General features: G+C 39.4%; 1 protein-coding gene across 8 annotated transcripts in view; it reads left to right on the top strand.

Moving 5' to 3' along the window:
- The first annotated feature begins 3,008 nt into the window (after window positions 1-3,008).
- The window catches only part of Vps13b (vacuolar protein sorting 13 homolog B), a 535,466-nt gene continuing 526,067 nt past the window's right edge, over window positions 3,009-12,407 (top strand). For 3 of the 8 annotated variants that reach the window (XM_048359303.1, XM_048359299.1, XM_048359306.1), the window contains exons 1-3: window positions 3,009-3,152; window positions 3,548-3,726; window positions 11,789-11,932. In XM_048359303.1, the coding sequence (XP_048215260.1) occupies window positions 3,580-3,726; window positions 11,789-11,932 (291 nt within the window). In that variant the 5' untranslated portion in view covers window positions 3,009-3,152; window positions 3,548-3,579. Of the gene's footprint in view, window positions 3,153-3,315; window positions 3,384-3,547; window positions 3,727-11,788; window positions 11,933-12,407 lie in introns of those variants that run through there. The other 5 variants (XM_048359305.1, XM_048359300.1, XM_048359307.1 and 2 more) reach the window with 5 other exon arrangements.

The raw sequence follows: 12,407 nt of genomic DNA, 5'->3' as shown, positions 1-12,407 counted from the left end.
GCTTTTTTTTTTTTTTTTTTGTCCCAGACCAGGACTAAACCTTGGTATTCATAAGCTTTTGCTTTTTGGCAATCACCCTACCACCTGAGCAATGACTTGGTCTAGTTTTTTTTTTGGCGGGGGGGGGGGGGGGGGAGGGGGTTGGTCTGTCTTGGGGCTTGAACTCCCGGCCTGGGCACTGTCCCTGAGCTCTTCAGCTCAAGGCAAGCACTCTATCACTTGAGCCACAGCACCACTTCCGGTTTTATGATGGTTAATTTGAGATTAACCTACTTTCCTGCCCTGGCTGGCTTTGAACTGTGATCCTCAGATCTCAGCCCCCTGAGCAGCTAGGATTACAGGTGTGAGCCACTGGCACCCGGCTGTTTCTTTAGGGTTTTGTTAGTTTTTGCCTGGGCTGGTCTTAAACAACAACCCTCCTTTCCCTGACTCTTGAGTACCAGGGATTACAAGCATGTGCCTCCACACAGCCTGTTTCACTTTCTTTCTTCTTCTTCTTCTTCTTTTTGTTTTGGTGAATCAGGGCCTCATGCTTGCTAGGCAGCTACTCTACAACTTAAGTTACACCTTCAGTCCTCTTTTCAGTTGTGTTTTTGTTTGGGGTTGGCCTTGAACTGCAATCCTCTAGATATACCTCTGGCCTAGCTGGGATCACAAGCTGATGCTACCACACATAGTTTACTTGCTGGTTTTGATTTTTGATCCTTTTGATCTTTGTTTTCTAAGAAGCTGGGGTTGCAGGCATGAAGTACCACACTGCACTTTGCCTCATATATTTTGCCTTAATAGGCAACATTTAGTCTTTATAAATGTAAGATACTGTAAGTTCTGGGGATTAGGATGTAATCATATCTTTTTGGGGGTGTCTCATTCAACTCACTACATGTAGTATCATTATTAATAAGTTCATCAAAATAAAAAATACTTAAATTAACTCTTGTAGTACAATTAACTTTGTTTCTTTAAAATTTACACAGAAACTGTGGGACAAAGGGTGAACCAATTCAACAGTGATACTCACTAGATACTATGTGGGAAATGAACTTTACAACTTTGGGAGGGGGTTCAGGAGGGGAAAAAGGGGTAGCAAATAAGGGAGGGGTAACATTGTTAAAAAAGAATTGTACTCATTACCTTACTTATGTAACTGTAACCGCTTTGTAAGTCACCTCTACAATAAAATTAAAAAAAAATTAACACGTAATGAACAGACTAGAGATAATGGAGTCAAATGATTATACACTGATACCTTGAAATCATGAGCCTTAAATACTTTCTCCTTTTAAGTTATTTATATTAGATATTTTGTCACAGCAATGGGAAGCCAACTAGTACAGAACCGTTATGCCAGGGTAGTTCAATATAAAGAAATTAGTTAAAGGTAATCCATCACATCAACAGGCTAACGAGGAAAAAAAATTATGGATACAAAAACTCTTTGGGGGGACAAATTCCACATTTAGCTATATATTTTTTTCTTTGCTAAGATCAAGTTTAATGCCTGCCTCTGTAGAACAACTTCCAAACCTACCTGCTTCAAAGTCTTCTACAGAGACTTGAAAAAAGTGTGTGTGTGTGTGTGTGTGTGTGGTCTCATTATAAAAAGGTAACAGACTATTTGGGAAAGGTGGTCCACTTGGCATTAAACAGAAATGAACAGCTGGGCATGGCGACACAGGTCTTAATGCCTGAACTGGTGAGGCTGAGGAGAGAGGACAGAGTTATACATGGTCCATGCAGTGTTAGAGAAAGGCTAAGAGCATGGCTCAAATGGTAGAGTGCCTGCTTGGTGTGAGACTCTAAGTTCAAATCGCAGTACTGCGAATAAGTAAACAAATAAACAGGCAACCAATCATATTAGTAAAAAGGAATTATATTTATAGGCACCACGAAACGGAATACAGGCTGAAAACTACTACTTTTTGATACTTAAGGAGCCCCAAACCAGCACCCAGGTAATTTCCCTAGGTCAGGAATTTGGCAACATTTTTTTTTCTTTTTGCCAGTCCTGGGCCTTGGACTCAGGGCCTGAGCACTGTCTTTTGCTCAAGGCTAGCACTCTGCCACTTGAGCCACAGTGCCACTTCTGGTCGTTTTCTATATATGTGGTGCTGGGGAATCGAAACCAGGGCACTCTTGCCACTAGGCCATATTCCCAGCCCGCAACTTTTTTTTTCTTGGCTCCAAGATGAAATATGGCACACTAACATCGAAAATGTCAAGAATTCGAAGTTAAACTTATTTTGTTTAAACACTTCAGTCGCACATCCACTGCTATGTAATTCTACTATCTATTTAGCTTTTGATTAGTTTGTCACACAATGAAGAGTAGACCCTATTTTACCTTCTCTAGACAAATGACAGGACCTGGAGATCCCTCCGTGGGTATAGCCCACTAAGGGCTTCCACACAATTGGCATTTTATTTTCCTTATATCACAACTTCACAGTCACAGTCATGGTTTCAATCTGTTTGCTTTTCAAGTAAAGCAGAGGACACTGTTCAAGTGTCTTCCCACACCAAACTCAGATCTAAATCCACCGCCCCTCCTACCCGAGGCCTATCAGCACGGCCTTCCCCACGGACCCGTTTCTCTTCCCCGCTAATTTCCCAAGGTACGAAGTAAGGCAATCCCGCCCCCCCCCCTTTTTTTTTCCCTTCAGAGCTGGAAGAACTAGGACCGTTTTCTCATTCGCACCCGGATCCGTGGCTGTCGATGCTAAGCCACCCAAACCGGACGGCCCACCTCAAGAACGGCTGCGAGTGAGGCCGAGGGAGGCTCGGCCACTACTCACTCCTCCCAGCGCTACTTCCGGGTCTCCGGTGTCTCCTCGTTATGGGTCCGTCCCCTCCCCGGAGCACTTCCGTAGAGCTTGGTCCGTAACCCCGAGCGGTGGTCAGGACGCACCCCAGTAGGCGAGTCGGGCGATACTGCTCTCAATAGACGCAGCGAGTATACGCCCGGGCTCGAGTGAGCCTTTGAGACCTCGGAGTGGAAGATGAGCGGAGGCGGCCGGGGCCGGGCCGTTTTTTCGTGAGCACGCAGGCTGGCACACCCGGAAGTCGCGCTGTACGGGAGTGTGGCGTCCCCGCCGCCGCCCCCGCCTCCCGGGCGCGCGCGCCAGGTACCCGGAGGTGGAGGAGGCGCCACGGTACGCCTCAAGAGCGAGTGTCAGCGGAGGCCGCGGCGGGAGGGCCGGGGCCTGTAGCTCTAGTCCTGCCGCGGTAGCTCTCGGGGCTTTCCGGAAAGGCGGAGGGTCTGGAGGGTGACTGGGCTGGCGAAGGGTCGCGGCAGCTGAAGAGAAGCCCGCCGCTCCGTCTCCCATCCCGGGGGCTCTGCTGTCCGTACGCTGTCACTTCGCTCTCCCACCTCACCTGACCAGGTGAGGCGCGAGGAGTTGCTGGAGCTCGGGGAGCCTGGGAGGAGGCCAGCGGCCGCTTTTCGGCCTTTCCTTCCGGGGACGTGTCATTTTCTTATTTATTTACTTATTTGCGCCATACTCGCGATTCAGCCACTCACAGCGTTTCGTGCTGTCTCTACTCCTTGCAGCACCTGCCTCTGACTCCTAACCCCGAAAGATGCTGGAGTCCTATGTAACGCCCATTTTACTGAGCTACGTAAATCGGTACATCAAGAACTTGAAGCCTTCGGATCTCCAGCTTTCTCTGTGGGGTGGAGATGTGGTTCTCAGCAAACTCGAGTTGAAGTTAGATGTCCTGGAACAGGTAAGCTGTGGAGCTGTCAGGGCAGAGAAACATTTCCAGCCGGTCTAGACACGATCCGTTTCCCGTCCTTTGACTTCATGCAAAGAAAAACCAGGCACCATTCATTTCCTATGCTTTGGCTTTTAGCAAGGAAAACCTCATTTTCTTGCCAATGTGTTTGTGCTGATATATATTGGCACAATGTTCTATGAAGCTGGAGAATATTACCTTCTTGTTTATTTTGGGGCCGTGGAAGAGAGAAAGAGATTAAAGTCAGATTTTGAGGAAAGTTCTGTTTGTTTTCCCTAAGATGCCATTCCTTATTGGCATCCTCAAATAATTCAGCAGATGATTTGAGAATGTCAGTAAAGTGGCAAACTTTTATTCATCACTCTTTAGTTTGTCTTAACACGTGACTGACCTGATACAAATGAACTGTAACTTGTAATTCAAGATAATCTGTGGATTCTCAAGAGTCAGAGGTCAACTATGCTCTTTAGGAAGTATGGGAAGAATTAATCTGATGGTTTTTGTTACCAATGTTTATGTTCCATTTTCACCTGTTGCAGAATAATCTAGAGGTAATAACTAAGAAACCCTTAACCTCCTCCCCATTCTTTACCCAAGGTTAAGTGGGTGTTTTAGTATGTTCGTTTAAGCATTTAAATGAGCACACATCTTAAGTGTAGCAACACAGTTTTAAAATTTGTCACATCTATGCATCTTCCATCCAGAACAAGATGTTTCTAGCACCTTAAGAATGGCTCTTCTGTGCACTTTTGTAAGCAATATTCTCCTCTCATAAAATAGGAGACTGCTAATTTGGTTTCTGTTAAGATAGATACCTCTTACCTGTTCTTGAGCTTCATCAAATTTGAATCATTTCTCTCTGGCTTTTTTCCCCCCAATATTATGGATGGGATCCACTCATATGCTGCATGAGCAGTTAGTTCTTTGTTATTGTAGTATTCCATGCCACAATTTATTTATCCATTTCCCTATTGGTGAATCTTTGGTTGTTTATACTTTTCACTATTACAAAGAGAGCTTCTGAATGAACATCCTTATATGTATATTTTGATGGATATGAGTATTAATTTCTCATATATGTCTAAGAGGTAGACATATGTTTAGCTTTAATATATATTGGCAAGTGGCTTTTCACAGTAGTGGTATCATTCTTACTACTGTTAGCTATATTTGTTACTTTAATTTTAGCCTTCCTGGTGGGCATATAGTAATATTTCATTTTAATCATGCGTTTTCTTTTTGTCATATTGAGGTTTGAACTGAAGGCCTTCTTGCTACTAGATAGGTGCTCAAGTTTTGAGTCATATCTCCTGTCCTTTGTACGGTGGTTTTTTTTTTTTTTTGTACAGTGGTTATTTTATTTTATTTTTTTTTGGCCAGTCCTGGGCCTTGGACTCAGGGCCCGAGCACCGTCCCTGGCTTCTTCCCGCTCAAGGCTAGCACTCTGCCACTTGAGCCACAGCGCCGCTTCTGGCCGTTTTCTGTATATGTGGTGCTGGGGAATCGAACCTAGGGCCTCGTGTATCCGAGGCAGGCACTCTTGCCACTAGGCTATATCCCCAGCCCCTACAGTGGTTATTTTTGAGTTAGGATCTTGATTGTTTTCCCAAGATGTGGTTCAGAATTCTCTTGTTTCACAATTCCACGGAATATGGAATGTGGCCTGTTCCCACATTTCTCCCAAGGTTAGTCTCCAGAGTATCTAGGATTATAGGCTTGCTCCATCTTGCCTGATGTATTATAATTTGTATTTGCTTTTTGTCTAATGACTAATGATAAATACCTTTTCACATGTTCATTGGCCATTTGGGTATTGTTTGTAAATTCTGTTAGTTTTATGCCTTCTTAAAAAATTGGATTTTCTGTACTTGGTTTTCTTTCAACTTGTAGTTTTTTTGTTTTATTTATTTATTTATTCTTTCTCCTCTGGAGTCTAGTAATTGAACCCAGAGACTTGCCGTTTGCCTTATATTGAGCTGGTTTCCTAACACTTAGTTCTTTCTATTATCTGTGTTCTTTCTAATATCTGAAGTGAGTTCTTTGCCAGATAAATGTTTTGCCACATCATAGTCTACTTTGTGGCTTGTCCTTTAGTATCTTAAAGGTATCTTGCTGAGAAGAAGTTTATAATTATATTGTCAGAGAATGTCAGTCTTTTTCTTTATGGTTAAGGCTTTCGTGTTTTAATTTGCCTTTCTGCTTTCACACACTTTGATAGGTTCTTTTGGATTGTCTGTGTATAAAATAATGACATCTGTAAATGATGACAGTTTGACATTTTCCTATCCAATTCTTATACTTTTTATTTCTTTTTCTTTTATTATTGCATTGACTAGGACCTCTAATACAATGCTGAATATAGTGGTGAAAAGAAAACATTATTTTTTGTGTTCAGCTTCTTATGGAGTTAAATATTATGCTATTAAGTATGTTAGGTATGAATAGCCTTTACCAGGTTAGGGAAACACTGTCTTATTCTTGGTTTTCTGATGAATTTTTACAATCTTGAATAAGCATTGAATTGCATCACATATTACATTTAATAAGTTCATATTGGTTTTTCTCTTTTGTTAATGGGGGAAATTTGATTAAAAAATTTAAACTCTTTGCATTTCTGGGCTACACCTCAGTTTAGTAGTCTTTTTGTTTGTGCCAGTTTTGTGGCTTGAATTCAGGGTCTAAGCACTGTCCCTGCCTTCTTTCTGCTCAAGGCTAGCTAGCACTCTACCACTTGTGCCACAGAGCCACTTCTGTTTTTTTCTGTTTTTTTTCTGTTTATGTGGTGTTGAGGAATTGAACCCAGGGTTTCATGCATGCTAGGCAAGTACTCTATCACTAAGCCACATTCCCAGCTCCCTGTAGTAGTTTTTTAAATATATTGTTGGATTTTATGTATTTCTGTTGCATATATGCTTGCAAATGATAATCTTATAATTTATCTATTTTTTTTTCTTGTGGCAGTATTGGGGTTTGAACTTAAGGCTTCATACTTGCTGCTCAGGTTCTGTATCATTTAAGCCATGTTTCCAACCCTTTTGCTTTGTTCATTTTTGAGATAGTTTTACTTTTTGCTGTAGTAGTTCAGTGGGAGCAGTGTCTGCCCACCATACTCAGTTTTTTTATTTTGTGTGTGTGTTTGTGTGTATAAACACAGATTTGAACTTCGCATTGTGTTTGCTAGGCAAACACTCTACCATCTGAATAATTTGCTCCAGTCCATTTTGCTTTTACTTACTTTTTGAACAGGGTTTTGCATTCTACCAGAGCTAGCCTAGATTTAGTCTTCCTTTTTATGCCTCCTACATAGCTGGAATGATAGGAGAATGCCACTATACCCAGCTTTATTGGTTGCCATGGAATTTTGCTAACTTTTTGCTTCTTCTAGCCTGAACCACTGATCCTCTGAACTCTTATCTTCCAACTAGGTGGGATTATAGACAAAAGTCACTGTATTCAGCTTCCTTACTAAAAGTGTGTGTGTGTGTGTGTGTGTGTGTGTGTGTGTGTGTGTGTGTGTGTGTGTGTGTGTTAGGTGTATGCTGATCCTAGGGCTTGAATTCAGGGCTGGGTGATGTCCCTGAGCTGTTTTGCTCAATGCTGGTGTTCTATCACTTGAGCCATGGTACACTTCTGGATTTTTTTGGTGGCTAATTGGGGATAAGAATCTCATGGACTTTCCTTCCTAGGCTGGCATTGAACTTCAATCCTCAGATCTTAGCCTCCTTAGTAGCTAGGATTACAGATGTTAGCCACTGTGTCTGGCCCTTACTAAATTTTCATGACCAGATATGTTTATCACTTTAAGATTATTTGTGAAATATTCTGTTTATAATTTGTAGAAGGGTTTATGTGTGATTGGCATTACTAGTCTTTTAATTTTATTATAAAATGTGTAAACAAAATATTCCCTCTTAACCATATTAAGTGTACAGTTCTGTAACATTAATTACACTCACGTTGTTAAACAGCTATAACTGTTATCTATATCCAGAACTTTTTCATCTTCCTCAACTGAAATTCTGTGTCCACTAAGCTTTATCTCTATTCTCCCCACCTCCTAATCCTCTGCAGCTACAATTGTACTTTTTTTCCTTATAAATGTGACTACTTGGGGCTGGGAATATGGCCTAGTAGTAGAGTGCTTGCCTTGTATACACGAAGCCCTGGGTTTGATTCCTCAGCACCACATATATAGAAAAGGCCAGAAGTGGCGCTGTGGCTCAAATGGCAGAGTGCTAGCCTTGAGCAAAAAGAAGCCAGGGACAGTGCTCAGCCCTGAGTCCAAGCCCTCGGACTGGCCAAAAACAAACAAACAAACAAACATGTCTGCTCTAGGTACCTCATATAAACGAACTCATTAAACATTTACCTGTTTGTGATTGGTTTATTTCTCTTCTCTCCTGTCTCCCCTCTCTCTTTTTTCTCCTTACCTTCCCTCCCATCTCCTCTCTTCTCTTTCCCTTCTCTCTTCTTTCTTTGAGATGGTATATGGCTGTGTAGCTTAGGTTTATCTTGAACTATATTCATATATTTTTTGTAAGGTTAGGTCCTTTACTTCTCATGCCTGGTGCTCTACTAATCAAGCCATGCCTTCACTTCTGGTATTTCTCTAGTTATTGGAGATAAGAATTTCCAGGCTTAGTCTGCCTGGACTGGCTCTGAATCTTAGTTGTCTAATCTCAGTCTCCTGAGTTACAAGGATTACAGGTGTGAGCCACTGCTCTCTGTCTTGATTAGTTTAGAGCTCTTGATCCTCCTCCTTCTGCCCACTGAGTGTTAGAATTACAAGCATGTGGCAATATCCAATGTATCTTGCTTCTTTCACCCTAGTACTGACTGTGACTTCCATATTCCTCTGTACTGTATATCTATTAACATTTGTTTTGAATGCTTAAGAATATTTAATTTTATGAATTTTTGTTTCTTCATTTATCTTATTATACTTGTCTAGCTTTAATCTTTTGGCTATAATGCTGCCATGAACATAGGTGTAAAAAATATCTCTTTCAGATTTTGCCTTCATTTCACTTGTATGCATACCCAAAAGTGAAATTGTTAGAATGTATAATAATTTTACATTTAATTTTTTTCCATAGTAATTTTACCACGTACGATTCCTCTGAGCTTGCACAAGGATACTAGGGACTCTATATCCTTGCCAACACATTATTTTCTATTTTCATGATAGCTATTGTAATGGTTATGTAGTAGTATCCCATTGTGTTTTTAATTTGCTTTTCTCATGATGAGTGATGTTGAGAATCTTCTCATGTACTTATTGACTATTTCAATGTTATCTTCAGAGAAATGTCTATTTAAATCCTTTGTCCTTTTTAAAATTAATATTATTAAGAAATTGTACAGATACACAGAGGTTTCATTGTAACATGTCTGTTATCCATTTTTCAATCTACTATTGAGGTATAAGGATTCTTTGTACATTGTGGATATCAATCTGTTATCAGATACATGATTTGAAAGTGCTTTTGTCTTCCTGTACTTTGCCTTTAACTTTGTCAGTAGTGTCTTTTGATACATAAAAGTTTTTCTTTATCTTTTTTAGTTCTGGGAATGGAACTCAGGGTCTTTACCACTTGAGCCATTTCCTCCAGTCCTTTCTAGTTTTAGTTTGTTTTTTCAGATAGAATTTTGTGTTCACTTTTGTCCAGGCTGGCTTCCTGCATACCTGATTACAGGCACAATATCAATGAAGTCCAATTTAGCTATTTCTTTTTTCCTTGATTGGGGTTTTCATATCATACTTAGGAAATTATTTCTATATCTAGTCATCAAGTTTTTTTACTATGTTGTCTTTTGATTTTTAGCTCTCACAGGTAGGTTTTTTTTTTATCTACTTGGCTAATTTTGTATGCAATTGTAAAGATCTAACTTCTTATTTTTTAATGTGGAAATTCAGTTTTCCCAGTATCAGTTATTGAAGACTGCCTACTATAGCTTTGTGGAAAGTCTTGAAATTAGGAACCGTGCAATCTTCACTTTCTTCTTAGTTTTTTTTTTTTTTTTGGCCAGTCCTGGGGCTTGGACTCAGGGCCTGAGCATTGTCCCTAGATTCTTTTTTGCTCAAGGCTAGCACTCTGCCACTTGAGCCACAGGGCTGCTTCTGGCCTTTTCTAAATATGTGGTGCTGAGGAATTGAACCCAGGACTTCATGTAAACGAGGCAAGCACTCTTGCCTCTAGGCCATATTCCCAGCCCTCTTCTTAGTTTTCTAAGCTTAGAAAAATTAATCATGAAGTTATCTGTGTCATATTGGAAAATCATAAATTTCTGATTTAATGTCTTTAATAGATAAATGTAGCCCCAGTGGTCATAATGGAAGTACAGAAGCTGTATTGTTAGTGGCTAAGAATAAGAGGGCATCATCTTTCTCAAATTTAGTCTTGGCTTTCTTAGATATTTCATTTTGGGAAGTCACCAGACCTTACATGCTTTAGATACTTTATTATGAAAAGGGATGTTAGTATTAACCTTTTGTCCTTATGAGGATTAAATGAGTGTATTTAAGTAAAGTGCTTGAATAGTGCCTAGAAATTAGTAAGGGCTAGTAAATACCACTTTGTTTAATGCTTGCAGGAATAACTTCATCTTTAAACTTAATTGTGATACTCTATTAGCAAAGAGTAGTAATAAATGTTTAGTAGTCTGGCTTAAAAAAAACCCTGGTTAAAGACATAAATTGAACCCATACTTTTGTCATAATAATACTTACCATCTTTTTTTTTTTTTTTTTTTTTTTTTTTTTACTTTTGAATGGTTGCAGATTTATTTTATGCCGGATAAAACACACTAAAATCAAGCATTACTATCCCATCAAATCACTGACAATACTTACCATCTTTACAATGACTTTTGTGTGAGCTAGACACTTTATAAGAAATGAACTAGTTTAATCCTCAAAAGATGCTATTATCATCTAAAATTTGCAAATAGTGGGGCTGGGAATATGGCCTAGTGGCAAGAGCACTTGCCTCCTACATATGAAGCTCTCGGTTTGATTCCCCAGCACCACATATATGGAAAATGGCCAGAAGGGGCGCGGTGGCTCAGGTGGCAGAGTGCTAGCCTTGAGTGGGAAGAAGCCAGGGATGGTGCTCAGGCCCTGAGTCCAAGCCCCAGCAATGGTAAAACAAATAAATAAATAAATAAATAAATAAATAAATAAATTTGCAAATAGTTAGAAGTAGACACAGATATATTAAACAGATTTTCCCAAGTGTAATGGGCTAGTAACTGGCAGACATCTGACTTAAATACTGTTTGCTTGCTTGGTCTAGTTATTGGTTGTAACCACTTTACCAGACTGACTATCTAGCTATATTGCTGCTATGTTGTTAAATAAACTATGTAGGTTGTTAAAAAAACCCAAAACCCAAAACAACAACAACAAAACCCCAGTAAGTTAATATTGATATTAACTCTTACAAATAGGTACAATAACTAAAAGTGTGATTGAAAATAAATGAAATATATTTCATAAATGAAAGTAATAGTGTGATATAGTATGATCAAACTATGTCACTATTTACATGTAACTATATAATATAGTTTTACCAAATATTACATATTTGATATATATCAAATATATATAGATATATTTATAGTTTGGTCAAACTATATTATTAAACTATTTAATAATATAGTAATAATATAGTTTGTTTATTATTTGATTATGTTTTAATAAGCTGTGATTCTCAAAAAAAATTTTTTTTTTGTTGGTCATGGGGCTTGGGCATTGTCCCTGTGCTCTTCAGCTCAAGTCTAGTGCTGTACAACTTGAGCCACAGCACCATTTCCAGTTTCCTGGTGGTTAATTGGAGATTCTTTTGGAATTTCCTGCCTGGTCTTGCTTTGAACTGTGATCCTCAGATCTCAGCCTCCTAAGTAGCTAGGATAACAGGTGTGAGCCACCAGCACCCGGCTTCTCAAAACATTTTTTAGTGTGAGATTATACTTTTCTTTTAAGAAAGGAATTTGATTATTATAATAAAAATATTAAGCACTTACCAATTTCTATTTATGCTTTGTCTCTTAGGAACTGAAATTACCATTTACCTTTTTAAGTGGACACATTCATGAATTGAGGATTCATGTACCATGGACAAAACTGGGTTCAGAGCCAGTGGTAGTTACCATCAATACAATGGAATGCATTTTAAAACTTAAAGATGGAATACAGGTAAGATATTATGATATCTAACTGTTTATAACTAATTGTAATAATTATTATATTGACATTTCCTTAACTTTAGTATGTCATCTGTCACACAAATCTACATACTTTTTACTATCAAAGCAGCATAATCATTTACAGAAGAGGTTTGGATAAAGCACTAAAAAGGATGGCTTAGCCAGGTACTGGTGGCTGATGCCTGTAATCTTAGCTACTCCAGAGGCTGAGATCTGAGCATCTCCCATAGAAGCCAGCCCAGGCAGAAAAGTACCCTTAAGACTCTTATCTCCAGTTAATCACAAAAACCAGAAGTGGCTCAAGTGATAGAGTGCTAGTCTTGAGCAAAAAGAGGGTCAAAGACATTGCCCTGGTCCTGACAAGCCCCACAGCAACAGAAAAAATAAAGGAATGTATTAATATAAACATTGATTAGTCATACCTTTATTAGGAGTCATGTAGATTGCTTATTAATTTGTTATTA

Source organism: Perognathus longimembris, chromosome 12, assembly GCF_023159225.1.
Source record: "Perognathus longimembris pacificus isolate PPM17 chromosome 12, ASM2315922v1, whole genome shotgun sequence".
In the NCBI taxonomy this organism is placed as follows: domain Eukaryota; kingdom Metazoa; phylum Chordata; class Mammalia; order Rodentia; family Heteromyidae; genus Perognathus; species Perognathus longimembris.
The sequence above is the reverse complement of the archived record's forward strand: the minus strand, read 5'-3'. Positions and strand labels throughout refer to the sequence as shown.